General features: G+C 37.9%; 1 protein-coding gene across 1 annotated transcript in view; it reads left to right on the forward strand.

Annotated features, from left to right (window-relative positions):
• The first annotated feature begins 50 nt into the window (after positions 1-50).
• Positions 51-21,790, forward strand: part of DNAH10 (dynein axonemal heavy chain 10) — a 58,205-nt gene continuing 36,465 nt past the window's right edge. Inside the window, exons 1-28 of the mRNA XM_040583523.1 lie at positions 51-279; positions 605-712; positions 2,247-2,392; positions 3,174-3,279; positions 4,368-4,483; positions 4,969-5,161; positions 5,895-6,052; positions 6,773-7,003; positions 7,661-7,851; positions 8,319-8,517; positions 9,279-9,473; positions 10,094-10,264; positions 11,011-11,187; positions 11,532-11,705; positions 12,329-12,498; positions 13,219-13,370; positions 13,775-13,939; positions 14,609-14,816; positions 15,707-15,863; positions 17,062-17,538; positions 17,694-17,852; positions 18,165-18,281; positions 18,353-18,455; positions 18,681-18,859; positions 19,534-19,745; positions 20,063-20,219; positions 20,615-20,848; positions 20,950-21,072. Coding sequence (XP_040439457.1) covers positions 51-279; positions 605-712; positions 2,247-2,392; positions 3,174-3,279; positions 4,368-4,483; positions 4,969-5,161; positions 5,895-6,052; positions 6,773-7,003; positions 7,661-7,851; positions 8,319-8,517; positions 9,279-9,473; positions 10,094-10,264; positions 11,011-11,187; positions 11,532-11,705; positions 12,329-12,498; positions 13,219-13,370; positions 13,775-13,939; positions 14,609-14,816; positions 15,707-15,863; positions 17,062-17,538; positions 17,694-17,852; positions 18,165-18,281; positions 18,353-18,455; positions 18,681-18,859; positions 19,534-19,745; positions 20,063-20,219; positions 20,615-20,848; positions 20,950-21,072 — 5,007 coding nt within the window. The remainder of the gene's footprint in view (positions 280-604; positions 713-2,246; positions 2,393-3,173; positions 3,280-4,367; positions 4,484-4,968; positions 5,162-5,894; positions 6,053-6,772; positions 7,004-7,660; positions 7,852-8,318; positions 8,518-9,278; positions 9,474-10,093; positions 10,265-11,010; positions 11,188-11,531; positions 11,706-12,328; positions 12,499-13,218; positions 13,371-13,774; positions 13,940-14,608; positions 14,817-15,706; positions 15,864-17,061; positions 17,539-17,693; positions 17,853-18,164; positions 18,282-18,352; positions 18,456-18,680; positions 18,860-19,533; positions 19,746-20,062; positions 20,220-20,614; positions 20,849-20,949; positions 21,073-21,790) is intronic.

Here is a 21,790-nt window from a genome sequence, read left to right on the forward strand (position 1 = left end):
CGTTGCCGTGACCACCGGGAGGCGTCTGTCGGGCCCCGGGAGTTGCCGCCATGAGCCTGGACGATGTGCGGTTGCAGTGGCTGCGGGACCGGGTGCTCACCGTCCTGGAGCTGAGCGATCCGGCGCCTTTCGAGGAGCTGCTGAACCGAGCTGGCGGCCAGGAGGCAGGGGCTGTGCTGCGCTTTTTCGACCGTGGCTCTGAGGCCGGGGACAACGGCAGCGCGGCAGGCGCGGCGCTGCTGCTGCTGCGGGCCCAGCGATGTGGCGAGGAGGCAGCGGGTGAGACCCCCCCGCCGCCCCAGCCTGCTGAGCCCTCCCCGGGCACTGCCTGACCCGAGCCCCCTCACTCTCCCCTCACCAGCTCCCCATTTACCCCTCCCTCAGCCCTCCGTTTGCCCCATCAGCAGAGTCCCAGCCCCATTACCCCGTCCTTATCCCTTTCCCTGCTGCTTCACCCCTTGGGCAGTGTCTGGTCCACATGTTCCCCTTCTATCCCACCTATTTCCAGACCTTTCTCCTCTCTGGTTGTGCTTTGGTGGGATTTGCACCATCCCCCCTGCAGAGTGGTTGTATCACGCTTTCCTCCCATTTTGTGTGTGTGCAGATACAGGGGACACAGATGAGTTTGCAGATGAGCTGCAGGAGGAAGGCCCAGGTAACCCGTTCCCCGAGCAGTTGGCTGAAACAGCCCCCTCTGTGCCATTGGAAGGAAGTAGGTGGTTTGGGTAGCTGAAGTGTAGTTGTTGCAGGCCATACTGCCATGAAGGCTAAATGCAACGAGCTAATGTGGCGCTCTGAAGCAGATCCAGCAGTATCTGTAACAACAACAGTTCTTCTCCCAGGAAAGCATATCTGATTTTGTGCATGTTCTGGGTAGTGTGGCTAATGTTTTCTCAAGAACTTCTGCCTCAGGGCTCTCCTTTTAAAGAAAGCTATCCTAGTCTGGCCTTTTCATCTTTTTCAAAGAAACTGAAAGAGAGAGACTGACTGGCGTGAACAAAATCAATGCACAAATGCATATCTTCCATCCAGTCTGTCTGTGACATCTTTTAGTGGCTTTGTTATTTCAGATTTTGAGAGATTAATTTTATTAAAATAAACAGAATGAATGAATATGTTCCCTTTAGTAGGAATGAATTAATTCCCTGTGACTTAGGAGTTATAAGCTCTCCTTCATTCTGACCTAGGTTATTGAGGATAATAGTGGTGATTCTGTAGAGTTAAGCTTGGTCCAGTACTTTAACCACAGTATTGCAGAGAAGCCTTTCACAAAGAACTGGAAAAAAACCCAAAGGAAAATGCATAGAGAGGGTGTCAGAAGAGAGCAATGATCTTTGGTGGCTCAGAGATTCAATTCTCTCTGCTGTCAGTATCTGTGTAACTCCCACAAGCTTCTGAAACAGTTTTTTTGCAGAAGCAAGAAATCATGCTCTGGTATTTTACAGGCATAAAAGAATTTTGTTCTGACTGTGCAAAAAAGATAGGACCATGAAGTTAAGTCCTGAATCCTGGTGTGGGTGTAAGTAGACTAAAGGAATGATAGAATTCAACTTCCCACTCTGCACCTCTGAACGGAGGCTGCTGCAATGCTGCAGGTTAATGCTCAAAAGCAGAAGTACAGGAGAATTATTACTTGATAGTAATATCGGCGCATACAAGGATCTAGTTGGGTGTGCGCCTATGCCTTTTCCGGTTCTTTTAAGTGTCTGGAAGCCTGTGCTGAAAGGGGAAGAAGACATGATGCACCTTCTGGAAGACAGTATTAAAATGAAGTTTGAAATTCTTGACTGACCCTGGAATTCATGCAGTTGTTCCTGTGTTACAGTGGGGCATAACATAACTGTAAACATTTTCCATATCATAGATTTGTTACAACAAAACCCTTAATTAATTGCATTTTCTTTAACAAAGTAGTTTCATCTTGAAATGTGTTAATCTACTTACTTTGTTGTAAAAGATCAAGTGTGTTGGAAAATGCTGATAAGGATATTCTAAATAAAGATCAATCACCTGTGGAATGCAGTATACTCACTTGTTTATTTAGATGCAGTTCTTCAGCAATAGTGCTGCCCTACAGGAAAATGTATGATTAACACCAAGTTTGGATGGCAGGTTGTTAAAAGGTGATGCTGAAGATGGAAGAAAATGCTCAGTTGTGTAGTTTAATAAGAAAATTGGAAGGGTCTGTCTTACATGCATGGAATACCTGTTCTTTAATTGTGTTCTTTTGTGATGTTCTTTCTTAGGGATGGCTCAGAAAAGCAAGACATCCCCTCTGCAATCTGCAGAAGATGGAAGTGTGTCAGGTCACGTATCGAGTCTCCCTGGTGGGTCTGAAATGAGTAAACTGGAGCAAAGATTTACAATAGACAGTACGAAACACACACCGCAGGTAAGTCTCTTGTATTTCACTCTGTTCTTTTGTGGATATGAGGATGGTTTCTGATACAAATATTTCACTAAAACTGGTAGGCAAGTTAAGGAGGTACAGTGCAGAGCAAGTCCTCGGTGCAGAACAGAACATTTTACAAGAACAGGCATTTCCATTCAAAACCAATGGCCTGCGGTGTCTGCCATAGCCTCTGACATTGACTGATAAGACATTGCAAAGGTGATTTACTGGGCACAATGCTGACTTTTGGTGAGAAAATGCAGCAGTGGGTTACTTGAGTACCGCATTAGCTGTTCCCAGAGTTACTTATTAAAAAAAAGTTGCAGTTAATTGCTAAATAAAGACACCATGAGAAGAGCATGGAAGAAACAGTGAACAAAGCCTTTTGTACCTCAGATCTTTTACATAACTAGGTGGTCAGGATGGAGTCTGGGGTTTCAAACTAACCTTGGTTTATGACTGAGATGCAGGTGGAAGGAGAGGAGGTGCTTGCATATTCTCAGAAAGGGGTGGGCATTTAAGTGCCTTCTGATTTCTGCTGTTTCTGGCACTAATACTTTCAGTCCTGTTGGTCTGGAAATCAACATTGTTTCCAAAGCTGATGATCTTTACAGTTAGCTGAGTGATTTTTTAACATTTCATTTATGTTAGTGGTTTACTTGGACAGCAACATGAAGATAATGGAGTTAAACCTATGATTCTGTCCCGTTGCTCACAGTAGACAAAGATTTTCTTACTGTTAAGAAATGTGGCAGCAAACTTCCTTTATATTTTGTTTCAGCTACAAGAATGGAAAGTTGACAAAGTGTGCTTCTGCACAGCTGTTGATGAAATTCCTGAGGAATTGGTGTCCGATTCTACTGTATATTTTCTGAGAGACACCAAAGGTATGTGGCCTGAATAACTGCTGGCTCAATATTTTAAGTCTTTGCATTAAACAGTTCTTCACATTGAGAAAAGGTGATAATGACCGGGATTCAGGAGAGTGCATATCCACCTTAATTAATGGGGTAGGTTAGGAATACTCTCAGAGTAGAATCAGGAATGCTTTTCATATGAAATTTATGGAAAGTTACATACCTTCTGTGTTTTACCAAAAAAGATGAAGCTTTCATGCTGCACTTGGAGGAACTAAGATTAGTTACTACAAGTTCTACAACTATGTAAAGTGTTTTGAGGATGAGGAGCTGTATGTGAAAGTTAGACCATAATGTAGTGATAAGCACAACCATAGTATCAGACTTCCTCACCTCACTCAAATTCTGATACACACCAGCAGCAGCTTTTATTCTGATAGTTCTTACTTTTATCATAAAACCAATGATAATAGTTATTCCAGCAGCTGGAGTAGCTCTGGTTCTGGCTGCAATCAGACCTCAGTGTCTAGCTCTGGCCCCATGGGAAACAGCTTCTGCACTAAAGCAAACAGGTATTTTTTGCCACACCTATATCCAGGAACTATCAACAGTATGTTAACTCTAATTTAGTTAAATAAACATTTATGTGGGCTCTCCAAGCAGCAGCATGCGTGGTTTGAAGCTACAAAGTATTTTGTATGAGCCTATTAGTTTCAGTTTTTCTAGAAACAGGACATTTGAGAAAAAAAAGAAAATTATTATAATATATTTGGTCATTTTATGGCAGTTCTGTGCAAGATTTTCCTGGTCTATCTGTAGAACAGGAGTTCAAATCAAGGCCACTATGTTTTTTGAACAGAAAACCATTTCCTAACTATAAGGCTGGATCGTAAAGACTTAAGAGTCAGATGGTGACGCAATTATTTTTCTGCCCTTTCTGAGAAAGCATGCACACTATTAAAACCAGCACTAGTTTTGAAAGTGATTTGCATCAAACCTAGTTTATTACAAACACTGTTTGTTTTATGGAGTTTTAACTTATTATGGAAAGGACTTTATGCTTTATGCTTTCTGTATCAAATAATTAAATTTATACTAATTGCTTGTATACTGTTTAGAAGGAGTTACTGAACCTAATGACCTGACTGAAGCTAAGGAGTCTCTTCCTAAAGTGATAAAGTTTGGTGTACTTACTGATGATACTCTTTTGATGCTAAAGAATGCCATCTCACAGGTAAATGCGTTACAGCTTTTATGTATGGAGTCTTGAGTGTTTCTGTAAGTGATTTGCCTGTTTAGTATTCTGCTGATCATATGGACTGTGCATAAGAAGTGTTAATATTTAATGAGTGACCTTCATATGCCAAAATGATGTTTTTGTGAATTGTTATTTGATATTTTGTTTCCCAGTTTTTTGTAAAGGTGTGGAGATGGGCATTAATTTATTGCCTGGCCTTATATGAGAAACATTTAAGAGTGTGACACCAGACACCTTTATTTTTGTGCTGACAGATGTTTGTAAAATCATGCTGGAGCTATTCCCCTGTAGAACTTGAGACAGAGAGAGCGATGCTAAAGAGGTGAAATGGGAGGAGATGCACTTAAATTAAATTTTAGAACAACATGCCCAATGCTTAAGTGAATTGCTAGTAAGCTGACTTTTACTGATTTCTTTTTTAATATGAACCATATAATCTACGGTACCTGTTTGAATTATAGGCATTTTCACCAGCTGTCTCCTATAGTCAGCAGCAGACGGAGGAAACTTCCTTTAATTCAGATGATGATAACACAGATTCTGGAAACAGGAATTTACCCAAGACTGACTTTGCAGGAAAGAAAGAACAGCTTGTGGAATACTGTAATATTCAGATGAGGAATGAGATACAAATGAACAGGCAAAAATTCTCAAGTGTTACTCAGCAGACTGTAGGACAAACTGAAGGCAAGTGTTCTGCCTATGCTGGCACTGTGGTGTTTAGTACATGACAGTAGAAAGAGGTTCATCTGGGAATGGCTTTATATAGGATAACAAATACATACAGTTTCTGGGGAAGCTCCAGGCCTGATTGAAGTTTCTCTTTGCTGATAACAGTAGTATTTTTACTGCCCTGAAACATAGCAGGCAGTATGGAGAAATGGATTGAAATCGATGATAGTCTTTCAAACAGCCTGGAGTAAGAAGAGGAGAGAGGGTAAACGTGCCTTGTTGCTTGCCAGTGTGCAGGAGACTGAGGCCATAGCAGGATATAGAAAGTGGCAGACCGCATGAGACTTTCAAGTGTTTCTCAGCATCCCTTCTCTGACAGGGGATACTGTCATGCCATTAAGGAGAGCATGGTGGCCTACAGTAGGGCCTGATAGTCTTCTTCAGCAAAACCCTAATCCTAATAATTCTTAATCAGTAGAGATTGGGTTAAGGCATAAAACCTGAGAACTTTTCACTTATTTGTAGGAATGTGTCTTTCTTGGCACTGTGTTAGCTGTCAAGCAACGGGATGTATTCTGCCGTATTCTCAAATAGGCAGAGCAGGTGGTATGTTACCTGTCCTTAAGTACCTAAGAAGATGGAAGGCACAAGCCATTTCAGTGATGTTACTTCACCAATGCTGATGGTTAATTCTATGTGCTTTTTCTTTTAATAGGAGATATTAAACTGGAGGTGCCAGCTATAAATCTAGAAGGAGAAGTGACTGTTCTTGCCACAGTTCCAGAAGTGGTTGAACCTCTGGAACGTTGTGCAGTGACCTGGCAGAAATTAATATCCACAGCTCTAGAGGAACAACTGAAAAAGGTTCCACAGGTAATGTTTTCTATAATACCAAGCTGCTTTTATTTCTGGAGACATTATTTTCCCACAGGAATCTCTTTGAATGGTTTGTGCTCATTTTTAATCCATCTTCATGTTTGATTGTTGGAAAGTCATTTACTAATTGATGTAAAGTAGAACAAAAGTAGTGAGGAACTGTGTGACTCTGGGAAATAGAATATAAATAGAATATAAGTAACTTACTGCAGATCCTACCCGCACAGGATGACTGGAAAACTAAGGCACTTCTGTTATCTGCACTTTTCTAAAGAGCTATGAAATATTAAAAGCTTCAGTGATTATTTTTTTTTAAATAGACGACTATTTTTGCTTGAAGAAAGTAATCTCTCTCAAACAAAAATTCAATTGTAAGGTTCTGATTCTGCAAACACTTACACATATGACTAATACCATTAAATATACTGAGGGATTTCATGTCTACAAAGTTACTTGTGCATAAGCATTTGCCAGCACGAACTCCCCAGCTCCAACTCAGGGATATACTCCCCATGAGCGGTTCCCTTCAGTGCGTGTAAAACTCCCTTGGTTTCAAGGGTCTTCTTCTGTCTGGCAGTTTTGCATGGTTGAACTATATCAGGTTTTTCTCAGCATACAGCGTATTGAAAAGAAGGAACAAATATAGTCCTGTTTATAGGTTTTAACTCTTGCATAATGGTAATTTAGAATTTTTATTTTATTCCACATTACTTGTAGGGTAATGGTCCGCTTGCAGAAATTGACCTCTGGTGTGAAAGGAATGATACTTTAAGTGCTCTTACTGAACAGACAAAGCTTCCAGAAGTGCAAAAAGTCTTGCAAATATTGCAGGAAGCTGAATCTGGGCATATTCAAGATTTGCAGATGGTCTTAAGTGACCTCAGAAAACATCATGTGGAAGCTCTAGATAATGTTAAATATCTTTCAACTCTTGAACGCCATTTGAAGGTATGTATCCTTAAGAAAACTTCGTGAAGTTTTGACTGTAGTTCCCTGAGTCTGGTTTCTCTGTTGATACAATCACCTCTTGGGTTTCTTTTTTCACTTGTTAGCACCCATAAAGATATATTCTAGCCTTTTTATATTTAATAAAAAAAAAGGCTTGCTTATTTTGTTTGAGATACAGTTCTAATGTTTGAAAGCAGAAGCCCAGAGCTGTGAACAGTTTGGTTTGTAAATCACAGCCTTGGGAGCATTTGACAGCATAGGTGAACTGGGCAAAATAAAGATTTCTGTGCTCCATTTTTGAGGTAACTTCTATCACTGATTACAGTGGATATCTCAATTTTTAAGTTTTATTGAAGGTCATCCAAACATCCAAATGAAGAGTTGAGCCAAAACTAGTCTTGAGACATCTTTTACTGAGAAGAGAATATGAATGAGAAAAGACCTAAAAGGCATTTGGAGCAACAGATGCAGATTTGCACTTCCTTAACCATGTGTGTTACTTGGGCACCAGGGTGTTTCCTTCACTGAGTTATTTAATTAATAATGTTGCAGACTTTCTTAACTTCAGGAATCTATAGAATAAATATAGGTTTATTTAATATGAATTTGTGTATTTTTCTGACATCTTATTCACAATATTTATAATACATTTAATAGAATTTAACATATGGCACTGGGTTTAATGTTGTCTTGAAAACAATTCCTTCGCTGATGAATACCCTGAGGTTGATATGGATTCTATCACGGCATTACAACAAGGATGAACGGATGGTACCCCTCATGGAACGAATTGCATGGGAAATTTCAGCAAGAGTGTACAAAGTTGTGGATTTACGTGCACTGTTTAAGTAAGTACTGGATTTCTGTACTAGGAACTAGGCCGTATTTATTAAAAGCTTTGCTTGTTTTACATGAAGTGCAGTAGATAACACTTTCATCAAACAGGTTTCAGCATTTTTCACTATTGGAAGGTGTATTAGGTCAAATAAGTCTATTTTGTAATTTCCATAAATTACTGAATCAGCCCTGAGGAAATGGGTGCTTGTCCTCTTTTTTTTTCTTGAAAGGTTATAAATCAATAAAACCAACAGAATTACAGTGGTAAAGAAGTGACATAAATACCATCAAAATCAGTCCTGAAATAGTATCTCCTTTCAAAATTAGTCACATTGAAAATTAAGACCTCACAGCTGTAAGTTTTTCCTAGATCTTTTATAATTAATGCTAAACCAGGGTATATTAATCCAGTTGAGATTTAATTTTCTATCTATAGTCTTTCTGTTTAGTGTCTTAACTGTTTTGATTTGATTTCTAGAGAAGATAGAGCTGCTGCAAAAAAGAAAATAGCAGAAGCCAAAAGCACTCTTGAACAATGGAAGAAATGTTATTTTGCTGTTTGCGCCCAAATTGAAGCTTCAGGAAGAGAGCAACACTGGGAATTTGACCAGAAACGTTTATTTGAAAAAACAGATTATATGACTTCAGTCTGCCAAGATCTGTATGATATTTTGCAGGTAGTAATATAGACAATAAATAAAAGGATCGTGTGAACAGCATCTTATTCTGTAGAGGAAAATCTTTTGTATTGAAGTTGTGGAAATGTTTACAGCCTTTAGTTTTGTGATTGGTTTTGTGTTTAAGACCTGAGCAATGTCCTTGATTCCAGCAAAGCTGCACTTATTGCTTGAGATGAGATAATTCTTCTCAAGGTACTGGTTGAAGAAAGGTATTACTGTGTATGTTGCTGTTATGAACATACGGACTTGTAACAACTGTTTCACAGTTGTGCAGTTTTCATGGGTTACTAGCTTAATGACATAATTTTAGGTAAAATAACAATTTAAGTATACTATAATATAAAATGTGACCATATATGAATCTGTACATCAATTGCAGGATAATGTGTGAATGGAGAGATGCTATATTTAGGCTAATTTAAATCAGGGTAACTAGCAGTATTAGTGGTCCATCAGTGGTCAGATGCTATAGACTGTGTGTAAAAAGTGTATGTGAAAAGTGGAATAAAAAGAAATAATAACAGTGTTACCTGTTTTAACAACTGAAGCGTTGGGCTTGTAAAATGATTTGTGGGTTTTTTTTCCATGAAGCTACTTAGTGTCTTGTATAGCAATATACAAAATGTAAATCACAGCAGGAATTGATGATTCTCTGAGCTTTGTTTTTATATTTATAGGAAATAATATCAGAAAGATGTGTTAAATGGCAGAAAAAAACCCATTAAAAATTAAGCTTTCTGATATGTTCTTCTGAACAGGTCATTGAAGAGTTTTGCAATATATTTGGTCCTGAACTAAAAGCTGTCACAGGGCATCTAAAGCGCATTGATGATCTACTGAGACGAGTAAAGGGACTAACTAGTCCTATGGAAGAACTGACCTTTGACCCTTTTAGCATCCAAAGTGCACATGACTGGAAATTAATTATGGAAGAATTTAGAGAAGAAGTTTCAGTAAGTACCATATACTGTAATTCTCTGCATCCGTTACTTCCTATATACAGATTCCTTCTAGAATATCAAGATTTTCATTTAAAGAAAATGTAAGTTTGCAAAAGAAAAGAATAAATGAATAAATACATAAATGAAGATGTGAGAAATGTGACAAGTTTTTCAAGTCAGTATTCTGTTTCCAAGTTGGTTTTGTTTATAGTTTCACTATATCTTGAAAGTGGTGAAGCACACTTTTTGTTCATTGGCAGAATTGCTACAGCATGAACAGAGGCTGCATATGACCTCCCTGTACTATTGTGCTGACATGTCTCAGTCATGTCCTACAAAGAAGTAAAACTTCCTTTTCTGGATCCATTCGGTTCTTCATCCCTCAGCTAAGAATAGCCACAAAGTACAAATTTTTACAGTGTTTTTTGTGATTTATGTAGCTGTCCAGAAGATGCATTAATTAACATTAATTTCCTGCAGTTTATTGGAAAACCATCAGTTTGTTAGTCATTTGTAAGACTAAAAATATGCTTGATCACTGTTATAAAAAAGCATTTTAATTTTGCCTTCCTTTCTTCGTTTTGTAAGATGAATCTCTGAAGTGATAGGATTTCATGGCCTTCTTCCTTTAGGTTATTGAAGAAGGGACCAAAAACTTCATTGATGAGTCTTTCAAGACTCTTCGGTCAGCAGAAGCTGCATTCAACATGCTGTTAAACTTCAAAAATATCTGCACTCGTAAAACCATTCATAAGCAGTTGATGATGAAGTTCAATGATGTTTTGGACCAATACTGTAAAGAGGTATTTAATGATTTCTTATGTAGCACATGAAGCTCTTCACCTTGCGAAAATCATAAATCTGTGTATATGTCTAAACACCTGTATAGTGTCATGTACTATCTGAAAGAGTGAGAAGTTTTACAGAATTAGCACAATAATTGGTCTTACTTTTTTTTGAGCCAGTTGAAGAAATATTATGGGTAATTTGCTGAAATGGATGTGCATATCTGTATATGTGCAGCACTGTAGGGGAACCAAAAGGTGTTTGCATGTACTCTGAAGGCAACAAGGCTTATGGCTATTCTTTACCTTGTGAACAGCAGTTCAACAGTGGTCCTACCTGAGAAAATACATCTTTCGTACCCTACAGCTTTCTTGTGATGGACAACAAGTTTGTGGTATGACCAGAAGGTGTCAGAGAGAAACTGTGAAGGCAGAAATAATTTCTGCCATGTAGAAGCCTGTATGTTGGAAAGCTTTTTACATCATAGTATTTTTCTTGGTATTTCAAAGAACACTGAGTTTAACAATAAAATGTAATCTTACAGAAAACACTACCACAGTAGCAGTGCCACAAGATACAGAAAAGACATTCTCTGTAATGTGGTAATACAAGCAAGAGATGCATGGGAAAAAAAAAAAAGAATAATTGTTTTTGTCCTGCTGGTGGAATTAGTTTCAGAGCTTGTGCTGTGTGCCAGGTTTGATACTGATCATGGTCAAGCACATGGAGAAATGATTCTTTGCAATATTTTATTTTCTTCTAGGTTGAAAGCATTAAGCAAATCTTTCTTCTGAACCTCAAGGATCCGCCTTTGTATAAGAATTATCCTCCAATGGCTGGAGCAATATACTGGTCCCGATTCCTTTTCCATCGGATCAAACGCCCTATAATTCGATTTCAAGAAGTAGAGGAGTTGCTTGCTAGTGAACATGGAAAAGAAGTATGTTGGTTCTTTTGATATTTAATAAAGGAAGGAATACTTTCTTCACACCCTTCTTCTACAGGTGTAAAAGTGCTCTTATATATGTGAAGTTCCAAGAATGTCTTTGCACACAGCAAGCCATTAGACATGAAAAGCTGATTTGGACCTTCCTGCTGTTTCCCAGAGAGACAGTGATAGAGTCAATGACAGAATTCAGGAGCCTAAATTCTTCACTGCCTGCATTAATTACAAGACATCACTTGTCCTCTTATCTAACAAAAAATAGAAACCATATTGAGAACAGGTTAGTTGAACATTTCTCATGGTCTTTGAAATGAGTTATACAGAGTTTTCTTTTCTAGGTAAAACAAATATATCTTCAAGTGGCCAAGAGGATGAAAGAATATGAAGATGAAAAATACAATCAGTGGAGACATGAGACAGAACAGATACTCCCACTGTTACTGAAAAATACTCTTCTGACTGTCATCACTAGTGGATCTGCATCCCATGTTAATACAGAGACACTTGAGCAGGTGAGATACAGGAAGACAGTATGCCAGATTTCTCTGTGGGGAAGAACTGAAACATGTGATGGTCAGTGAGATTTTTCTAAGAATGATATTTTAAGCACAGTTTTTGAAAGGAAGATTTCAAAAGTTCTGAGCTCAGAATTGTTTGTGTTCCTTTATAAGATATAGTTGCTGAATGACCTGGAAAATGGATGAATGGGTTTTTCTATGTGTTCTTCTGTGCCGTAATTCCTTTTAATTTTTGGATTTTGGTGCAACATCTTTGGGACATTACAACAAAACTTGGGACTGAAGTTAGGTGGAGGTGGGTTCCCAGCAGAGATCATGCAGACTCCTGTTCTAACTAAACTTTTGTCTGACTATGAACTTCCACTGGGATTTCTGTTGTGACTGATTGCAGCAGTATGTGAACAGAGGTGATTTCACTTTTTTCTTGTAATCAGCTTTCACTGAAGAGGTAGTTGTGTGTAATTTCTGAAATTAGAATGCTGAGGCTGCCTCAGTCTCTGGAAGTCAGCCATTCTGACTTTTACTGCCTTATCAAATGTCTCCAGGAGCTGACCTTTTCCTTGCATTGTAACAGTATGGTGTTCCTCTCCTTTCTGCTGCTCTTTCTTGTGTTGTAGAGCTCTGTAACAGAGGAGCCTGTCACTGCAAAGAAGAGTGTCCGCTTCATAGTGAATTTTTCTCCCATGCTTCAAGAGGTTATACTTGAAACAAAGTACATGGAACTACTAGGGTTTCCAGTCCCAGAAACAGCGAGATATGTGGCGTTACAGGAAGACAGATATCTTGGGTAAGGCTGTAATAGCGTATCTGCACACATACAGACTTACGGCAGTGTTTCAAGTGATTTCATTCCAAACTAGAATGGGCACTGAGTCATAAAATTCTGGAAATCTGAGAGGTCTTAGTGACATTTTTAAGGGTAAGATTACTAATGGCCATGTTGCACTAATAAGCTTTTCTCTGGCACCGTCTGTATCCTTTACCCTGTAGGACAACGTTATACAAATTAACATCTTATCAAAATCTGAGAGAAAACAAGGACAGTAATTTGTTTGCAATGAATTGTTAATGCCATTTAGATTTCAGCTCACATTTAAACTCACTGCTGCTTTCTTTTCATACAGCCTTGGATAAGTCACTTTTGCCCACATTATCACAGGCTTTTAGCACATGGGTATGGCAATAGGAGCCCTAACTGGATTTTAAAGTTCACATGTTGAGTTCACTTATGTGCTTCAAACTGAGGCTGTCTTAAAAACCGAGTTGGGGCAGGAGAGGTTTTTCTAGCTACTATTTGACCTATATGAAATTTTTCTTTTGTTTTCAATAGGAAATTAATTGCATTTATAATCAATATATATTCAGTGGTTATCTTTGCAAATTGTGCTTTATATGGAAGTCTGAATGGAATGATGGAAGCGATCTTCTCTTTGATCTGAGTTCAGCGCTGTATTTCCAAAAAATCATTATTTTTATGTTTTGTTGTTTTGTTTCTTACACTCCTTAGGTATAAAAATAGATTGAAAAACATGCTGGATGGCTATCACAAATTAATGGAAACACTGAATGAAGCAGAAACCAAACTTCTTGATGACCATATTCAAGAACTCTGGAGTGTATTCAGATCAGGGCACAGAAGACTCAACTGGAACTCCTTAAGTAATAGAGAGAGTATTTTAAAATGCCTCACATACTGATTCTCAGTTAAAAAATCTCTTTAATTCTGCAATCTGTTTTTTATGTCATATGACAGCAATGTATCCCTAAATGATACATCCTATTGCCATGGGTCAGGGTCAGAATAGTAGGTTAAAGTCTGATTCAGGAAGGTATTTCTTTAGTTTTTACTGTATTTTTAACACTGAGTGGAAATGGATAGAGATGCTTAGATAAGAGCTGTAAGGAGCTAGATGGAGGGTTAGGTGAGAAATCATTTAATCCATCTTTCTGCAGAATGTGAGTTCATTCTCAGAGATAAAACACATCTGGATGAGGCAATTTTGATGCATTGGTGAAATATTTGTTAAAAGAAAAATACCCAAATGGTTGTGATTTATTTCAAGGTATTGGTGACTTTATTGTCCGATGCACACAATCCATCAGGAAGTTTGAAACACTTGTCCATCGGATTCATAATATTTCTGAAGACATAAGCAACATACTTCTGTTCATAGAATCAACAAATCTCTTTAAGTTTCCACTTTCAAAAAATGGTGATGAAGTTCCTGGTAAGCCTTCATATTTTCATTTTCAAGCTCTGTGATGCTGTATTTTGATCTGCCTGCTACTTTGCGTTTTTAGTTGCTATGATCAACCCTTTTAATTGTTACCAAAACTAGTTACAGCAGTATTTAAGGGTGTAAGAGAGGAAGCACAATCAGAGCTTCAGTACCCTAAAGCTGACAGTTAGTGTCAATGAGAGAAACATAAAGATGAGCATGCAAGTAGATATTTGACTTGTGTCTACCTTGCTTTTGATTGCTTTCCCCCTAGCTTTCCTTAGATTTCCTTATCTTTCTTGTATGCAGTAGCGTAGCCTTAGAGCTGCAATTTGTATGGAGTGTCAGCTCCCTTCTGCACTATCTGAACAGGTTTTCTTAGATGGAAATTGTGGTGAGGTGATTGTCTCCCAGGTCTCCTTGGCACTTGAGTGGGTGGGTGGTGGATTCTTTCAGTGCTTTGTAAGTCTTAAAAAGGTTACTTTCACATCTAATGGTTGCTATTAAATAATTAAATCCATACAAAATCAGAGGGCTGAAATATTAATAAATTGTTAATCAGTGGAGATATTTTTTGTCAAGATCAAGTTAATGTTCACAAATATAGCCCAGCTAATTGTTCTGGTACGGAAGTCTGCTAGGTCTTTTTCAGTTAATAATTTTTTGTATCTTTTGCAGAAGCAAAAATTTTTTTTGAGTATGTTAAGTGTGAAAGAGCAAAAGATGTGGCACACATGGTTAGAAAGTATTCTGCAATTCCACAACTGCTAATAAAAGTGGAAGGACGAGTTGCCAGTACGAACAGTGGCAAATCTCCAAAATTAACTTCCTATTATGCATATTGGGAACAAAGGATTTATCAGGTGTTGACACAGTTAATTGTGAAGTAAGTCAATTGTTTGCTTGATGGATTTTCAGTCTTTCATCTTCAGGTTTTTCTGGGTCTGTCGATCAGTATGTGTACTGGTACTCTGTTTGAACACTTTGATGATTTGCAGTTTGAGACAGATTTGTATTTGTGATGTTTTTTTCCTGTGAAGAATGGAGAAGTGATAACAAGGTACAGGAGAAACCCAAATTCTGAGAAAATGGATATTGTCATGAGAAGAGAGAATTAAGATAGGTTTTCTGCAATGTATACTTGCATATCCTTGGTTTATTTTTAAAATCATGGTTTTGTTTTCTAAAGAATACAATTTTGAGTTGGTGTCTCGGTGCCAGATGCATCCTTGTAATGCAGGAGTCATCAGTTCAAGAACAAATTTTTGTTGGTTTTTACTTTACCTGTTCTGCAGCAGCTGAGGCCAAGGAGATTCCTGTAGCAAGATATTATAAAGGCTTATATTATAAGCAAGACAATATTACAATGGTGCATTACAGGTTTATAAAAGCTCAGCCATCTCTTCTTCCCGTGATCCATGTTTTTGTAATCTGGTCCATGCTCAGCTGACTTCATTGTGCTTTCTTGGCTGGACTCTTGCAATGGAGTTGACGGTAGCCCCAGGGTCCTTTTGCACCAGGGTATTCCTTCCCCATTTATTCCTTCCAATAGCTGCTTTTAACTAGTCAAACTTTTGCATTAAATCAGTATTAGTGGGACAGTTTTGCTCCAATACACATCAGTGTTTCCAGCTGAAATCCATGGTAACTGACTTCAGGCAGATCTGCTTACATATCTAAGCAATACTTGGTGATTACAGTCTCTGTTAAGCATTTCCACGGGGGGAAGCACCTGATTTTTACAATCTTTGACATATTTTTTTTTTCTCTTGCCAGGAATTTGCAGGCTTTTAATGCGGCTGTTCTTGCAAAAGTGCCACTGTTCCAAACAGAAGCTATTTTATCTTTTCATGAGATAATCTTGCAACCTAATGCCAATGAGATTGATGAAATGACTGTTCAATGTATCCGAGACTGTGTGGAGGTCACTGAGGTGATTTTTTGTAAGATTTACTTGTTGCCAGAGTTTGCTTGTGATTATAATGAATTAATCTTGCTTTATGTTTAAGCAAGCATAACTGTCAAAGGGAAGATTCATATTGCTTTATCTTGAAATCCAAATACCCAGTACATTTTTCTAATTTTACAGACTGTCCTAATTTTAAAAACTGATGACAAAGGAAAAAAATATACTGTAAAGCTTCATGCAGTTTTTACTGTGGCAAAACTATTTGTTACTTTTCAGCAGTTTAGCAGTGTAAGGACATGAATTGGTTCTATAAATCAGCATACATCAGAAGGAAATACTTTTCAGATTGCTTTGTAGATGTTGCTTTCTGATGTATGAATAAGCTGGTGGAATAAGGATTGGGAGTAGCTTTCTCTATATTATGGCTCTTCTCAAAATGGGGAAAAAGCCAGTTGAGAAAATGTTGGGAGAAGGGCGTCTAAGAAACATCTAGGACAGTGGATTTAGAGCAGATGAAATATCTAGCTTGCTGGCAAAGGTGTAGCAATATTTGCCTGCATGAATAAGTTCATGTTGAACTGCTTTCCAGAAAAGAACCCAAACATTGTGGCAGTGTTCCTGTCCTGTCCTGATGGAGAAATGATTCCAGGCATCACTGGAAATGAATTGATTTAGTTTGTGTGCTTCCTGTGTTTAGATTTGTTGTTGTTCTGCTCCACTGCTTCACCCAGCCTGTTTGATCTAATACCTGTTTGTCTGTGTCATGCTATATTGTTGCTCAGCTGAGATTTTAAAAGCAGATTGAGTAACACATGGAAAGGTTTTGTTAGGATGAAACTAACTCTTCTCTCAAGTTTATGGGAAAAGGTAATCACTTTTTTTGCTGTTGAAAACCAATTGGTTTTATAAATCATTCACACCACTTCCTACATAGTCTCCTAAATAATGGTGAATTTCTTCACTGACAGAGTTGTCAAGCACTGGAACAGGCTGCCCAGGGAAGTGGTTGAAATCACCATCCCTGGAGGTATTTAAAAGACATATAGATGTGGCACTTAAGGAAGTGGTTTAGTGGTAGATTTGGCAGTATTAGGTTTACAGTTAGACTTGATGTTCTCAAAGGTCTTTTCCAACCTAAATGATTCTATGATTCTATGAATGATTTGACTAAAATGACTCTTTGCAAAGTAACTGTTTTTAACCCTTGTCTTGAAAACTCTAGCATTTTGTACGATGGATGCATGGTACATGTATTGAATGCCCTCCTCAGTGTGTCAAGGAAGATGAAGTTATCACTTTCAGCTTTTACAGTGATGTCTCCCAGAACCCTCTGATAATTGAACAGGCTGTTCTCATCACTCAGAATGTCCACAGACTCCTGGCTTCTCTCAGCAAGTATTTGAACCAATGGAAGAGGTACGACCTGCTGTGGAAATTAGACAAAGGCATAGCTTTGGAGAAGTTAGCTGCAGAAAAGCCTACCTGTGTCACCTTTGATGAAGAGTTGCAGTTTTATATGAAGGTAGCTCAAGAAGTGAATGAACAGCCCTTGATTAAAGATGAGCAATGTATCAGGCTTCAGCTCACTCCGTTAGCCTACACAGTGCAGGAGAATGCTAGGGGCTGGGTGATTTCACTTGGAAAGTTGCTTAATGAGTCTGCAAGACAGGAGCTCTTTGGTCTTCAGGAGGAGATTCAGGTAGGTGTTTTCAGTTTGTTTTTGTTATCTTTATCACATAGACTGAAAACAAATCTGCATATTATTTGCTGGTGTTTTGTGTTTGACTCGTCATTATAATTCTGCCTAATTGCTTTGTCAGTGTTGCTTCTGGAAATTATTTTTACTTTTTATAGAAATTATCACAGAATCTTAAGAGGCCTCCTGACTCCCTGGAAGATCTCAAAATTGTCCTTGGCACAATTGCGGAGATCAAAGGAAAGTCCTTTGAGGTGGAACTGAAATACTTGGACATCTGGGAGAGATACCGAACTCTTGCAATGTACAATATTCCAGTAGGTGTATGTCTCATAAAACATTTCAAATTTGAGCTAGATGCCCACATGCCCCACATGTGAATGGATAAATGTTTTCCTTTTAAGCATTTTACAGAATCACAGTATTGTTGAGATTAGAAGGGATGTCTGGAGATTGTCTAGTCCAAACCTCCTTCTCAAAACAGTATCTCCACTTTAAAAAGGACATATTGCATATGTTTAAATCTGATTCAGATCAATTCAATGCTGGTTTTGTGTTTTGTGAATTTATAGTATTCCTCACTTTCTTGTAATTATTTTTTGTGAGAGTTGTTATTTGTTTTGTTTTAGGTAGCTAAAGAAGAACAAGAGATGGCTGACAAGATTAGGGAAAAGTGGGAGACTCTCTTCTTCGAAGCATCAGAAGTTGATCACAACCTTGGTGACATAAAAAGAACATTCACAAAGGTAATATTTGTAATTAATATTGAAAAAAATTAGAAATGGAAGGAAAACAGTTTAAACACTGTTCTCTTTAGGTCACACAGCAACAAATTGAGGACTACAGGAAAGAGGTAGAAGCTTTTGCCCATAAATTCATGACCGAAGGGCCTGGTGCTGTTGGGGAAAATCTTGATAAAGGTAAGTGGATTAATGTGTGTAAAGTGGTGTCTTCAAAAAAATACTAGTCTTTGGACAATTCTTCAGATTTTACGTAAAACAAGAAAATTGTGTTTTCCTTATTAACATACAAACCAGGAATGTGAAACTTCTAGTACTGTAACTTCTACAGTCTGTATGCAAATGCTGTCTTATTTATTTCCCATGATCACTGGGATGGTTTATCTAGAAAAATTCCTCTCCCAGGCTTGGAACTCCTGGCCATTTTTGAAAAAGAAGTGGAAAATCTGGAAAAAATTCATCAGGAACTGCGCAGTGTTGAGAAACTTTTTGACCTGCCAGTTACAGTGTACCCTGATTTAATGAAAGCACAGGATGATGTGAAAGGCCTAAAGCAGATCTATGACATTTATGAATTATTAAGTGTAAGTATTGAACAATGTATACACAGGTGCACAAATATTCATGCACGTACATACAGAAAAGGTGAGGAAGAGAAGAAGAGGTTGCACTGTCCTCTGATTATTGTCAGCTCTGTTCTAAGTCTTTGCATGAAGTAAGATGTCACTTGTAATTGACTGTCGCCATGAAATGATTTTAATGGTGTTAGTACAGGACTAACAATGTCCCCGTAGTTGACTGAACAGATACTCTTATCAGACAGGAACAGACCTCCCTCCATCCCTAATAATTATTGGGTGACATTTTACTGCACGAGTCTCCTGATGATTTCAGTGGGACTACTTTTGGATGTCTTATGTGTACAGGTAACAATGGGTATCTCAGGCTTTTATTGATCTTAAATATTTTTTAGTAAGTTTTATTTTTCCAGAATTAAAATGCCATGTAAAATATGCTTTTAAGGATGCTTTTCCTGTTCTCCATATTTCCTTTTGATTATTTCTTATACAACTGTCTGTGTTTGGCTATGAATCTGGCTTGGACATGAACATGTCTCTTCTCTGTTTGTAACGTGTTAATACAATTACATCTGCATTCTCACTGTAGTTTCTAGATTCTGCTGTAGTGGAAAGATTTTTTTTGGGCTCAGAACTAAAAGGAAATATGACTTTTTTCCTCCTGATGACCTTATTCCCAGGCAGCTAAAAAGGAGTGGTCTCAGACCCTCTGGATAAACCTCAATGTCCAGTTTCTTCAGGAAGGAATCGAAGGATTTCTTAAAGCCTTTCGAAAGCTGCCCAAACAAGTACACAGTATGCCAGTAGCCTTTCACTTGGAAACAAAAATGAAGGCATTTCGAGACTCCATTCCTTTGTTGCTTGATTTGAAAAATGAAGCTTTGAGAGAAAGGTTTGCTTTGATTTATTTAAATTAATTTTATATATATAGGAAGATTTTATTTGTTTTGTTAGAACTTTTAATTTCAGTTACTGGGGTCATGCCGTGTCCTGCTGCTTGAAACTTCACTTTCTGCTTAATTAACTTGTGTAATAGCATGCAAGGTGACTACAATGACTAGGATACTTTATGTATTCAAAATACTAGCTCCTGTTTAAAACAGTAGAGTGCTAAACACAGTTTCATTATTATATATTAAACTACAGTTGGTTTCACTTTTGCTGTATTATGGTGGTTGGTACAACTGTTGATGTGTCAATTTAAAACAGGCATTGGCAAGACCTTATGGAAAGAACAGGAACACGTTTTGAAATGACAAAAGAAACATTCACTTTGGAGAATATGTTCAATATGGAACTTCAAAGGCACTCAGATGTTATCAGTGAAATAGTCAGAACTGCTGTTAAGGAACTTAGCATTGAGAAGGTAAGGTAAAAAATCATAATAAAACTAAAAAGACATAGATGACAACAGTCCGTCTTTTATTTGATAATTTTATATTGGCATGATGGGAAGTTTGGCCATCTTTAGGGTGCTGCAATGATGTGACTAATGGCAACTAAGATCAATAGTTCTGTTAATAAGCTACCGCATGGCACAGAATCCTAGCTATTGTGGCATTGCCAGCAGTATACTGGATTTCTGTTATTAAAATAAGCAAGTTTGGCCTATGAAAAAGGATCCAAAGAAGGATCTATTCTGTTGCCATCATGTTTTGAAACAGACCCTTCTTTATAAACCAGAGTTTCATTTTTATGCTAAGATTATAGTTTTCTGGTTCTGGAAGACTGAAACCTGTGTCTTTTTATGCTCACATGCAGGGTGTGAAGGAAATAGCAGAAACATGGGAACATCTGAAGTTCACTGTGCAAATGTACTTCAAAGGCACTGAGAAGCGAGGCTTTATTCTGGGATCTGTGGATGAAATTCTAGAGATTCTTGATGACAACAATGTCAATCTTCAGAGTGTTTTAGGCAGTCGATTTGTGGGCCCTTTCCTTTCAACAGTTCACCACTGGGAAAAAACTCTGTCATTTATTGGTGAAGTAATTGAGGTAGGAAGGAAAGTGCTGGACTAAATAATTATTGTTTATTATTTATAATCAGTTTTCTATTGTTTGTATTTTTTTCTTTAATGATAACATTTGACTCTTAGATCTGGATGGCGGTTCAGAGAAAATGGATGTACCTGGAGAGCATCTTTATTGGTGGAGATATCAGATCACAACTTCCAGAGGAAGCCAAAATATTTGACAGCGTAGACAGGATGTTTAAAAAGGCAAGTTACTGACTTGACTTGTGATCAGCATAATTATTTAGTGCATTTTACTTCCAGTTCCATAGTTCACTGTAGTCTTCTGTGTCATTTGTAACACCGAGAATGGTATGTTACAATGAATTGAATATGAGATTGGGGAATCCAGGAACTCATGTTTTGTTTCACAGCTGTCATAAACAGAAGACTTCCCCTGAGTAAGCTAAAGTGGAGAGAGGTGTAATCCTTGGTTGGCAGTATGGGGCAGGCAGAATCCCCTTTTCCTTTCATTGGATACATCTTTTTACCTTTACGATGATAATAAGAAGCTTAGATGTGTTTCTATAGATTAAGGACCTATATACATGCTAAAAAGACTTTTCTGGTATAATCTGTTCTCATACTGAACACATACTCCCACTATGAATATGGTTTATTTCTCTTTTTCCCGTCTGCAAAACTGAGATAGTACTGTGATTCTGAAATGCTCTGTTTGTCCTTCACCTTGAGGACCGCTGTATGCAGGAGCAAATTCAGGTATATGCTTAGGCTTGCATGACTTAGGATACAGGCTTGTCTTGCTTTCATTTGCTTTTACAGTAGTATCTCCATGCTCCCAGCTTTGAAAGCATACTATCTCCATGTTTTCATGCAGCAGTTCAGTAACAGGAAATCATATTTAAAACCCTTAATTCAATTCTCTTAAGAATCTATACTGCTTGTGCTGCTTCTATGCTTTGTC

The sequence above is a fragment of the Falco naumanni genome, chromosome 1, assembly GCF_017639655.2.
Source record: "Falco naumanni isolate bFalNau1 chromosome 1, bFalNau1.pat, whole genome shotgun sequence".
NCBI classification, from domain to species: Eukaryota; Metazoa; Chordata; class Aves; order Falconiformes; family Falconidae; genus Falco; species Falco naumanni.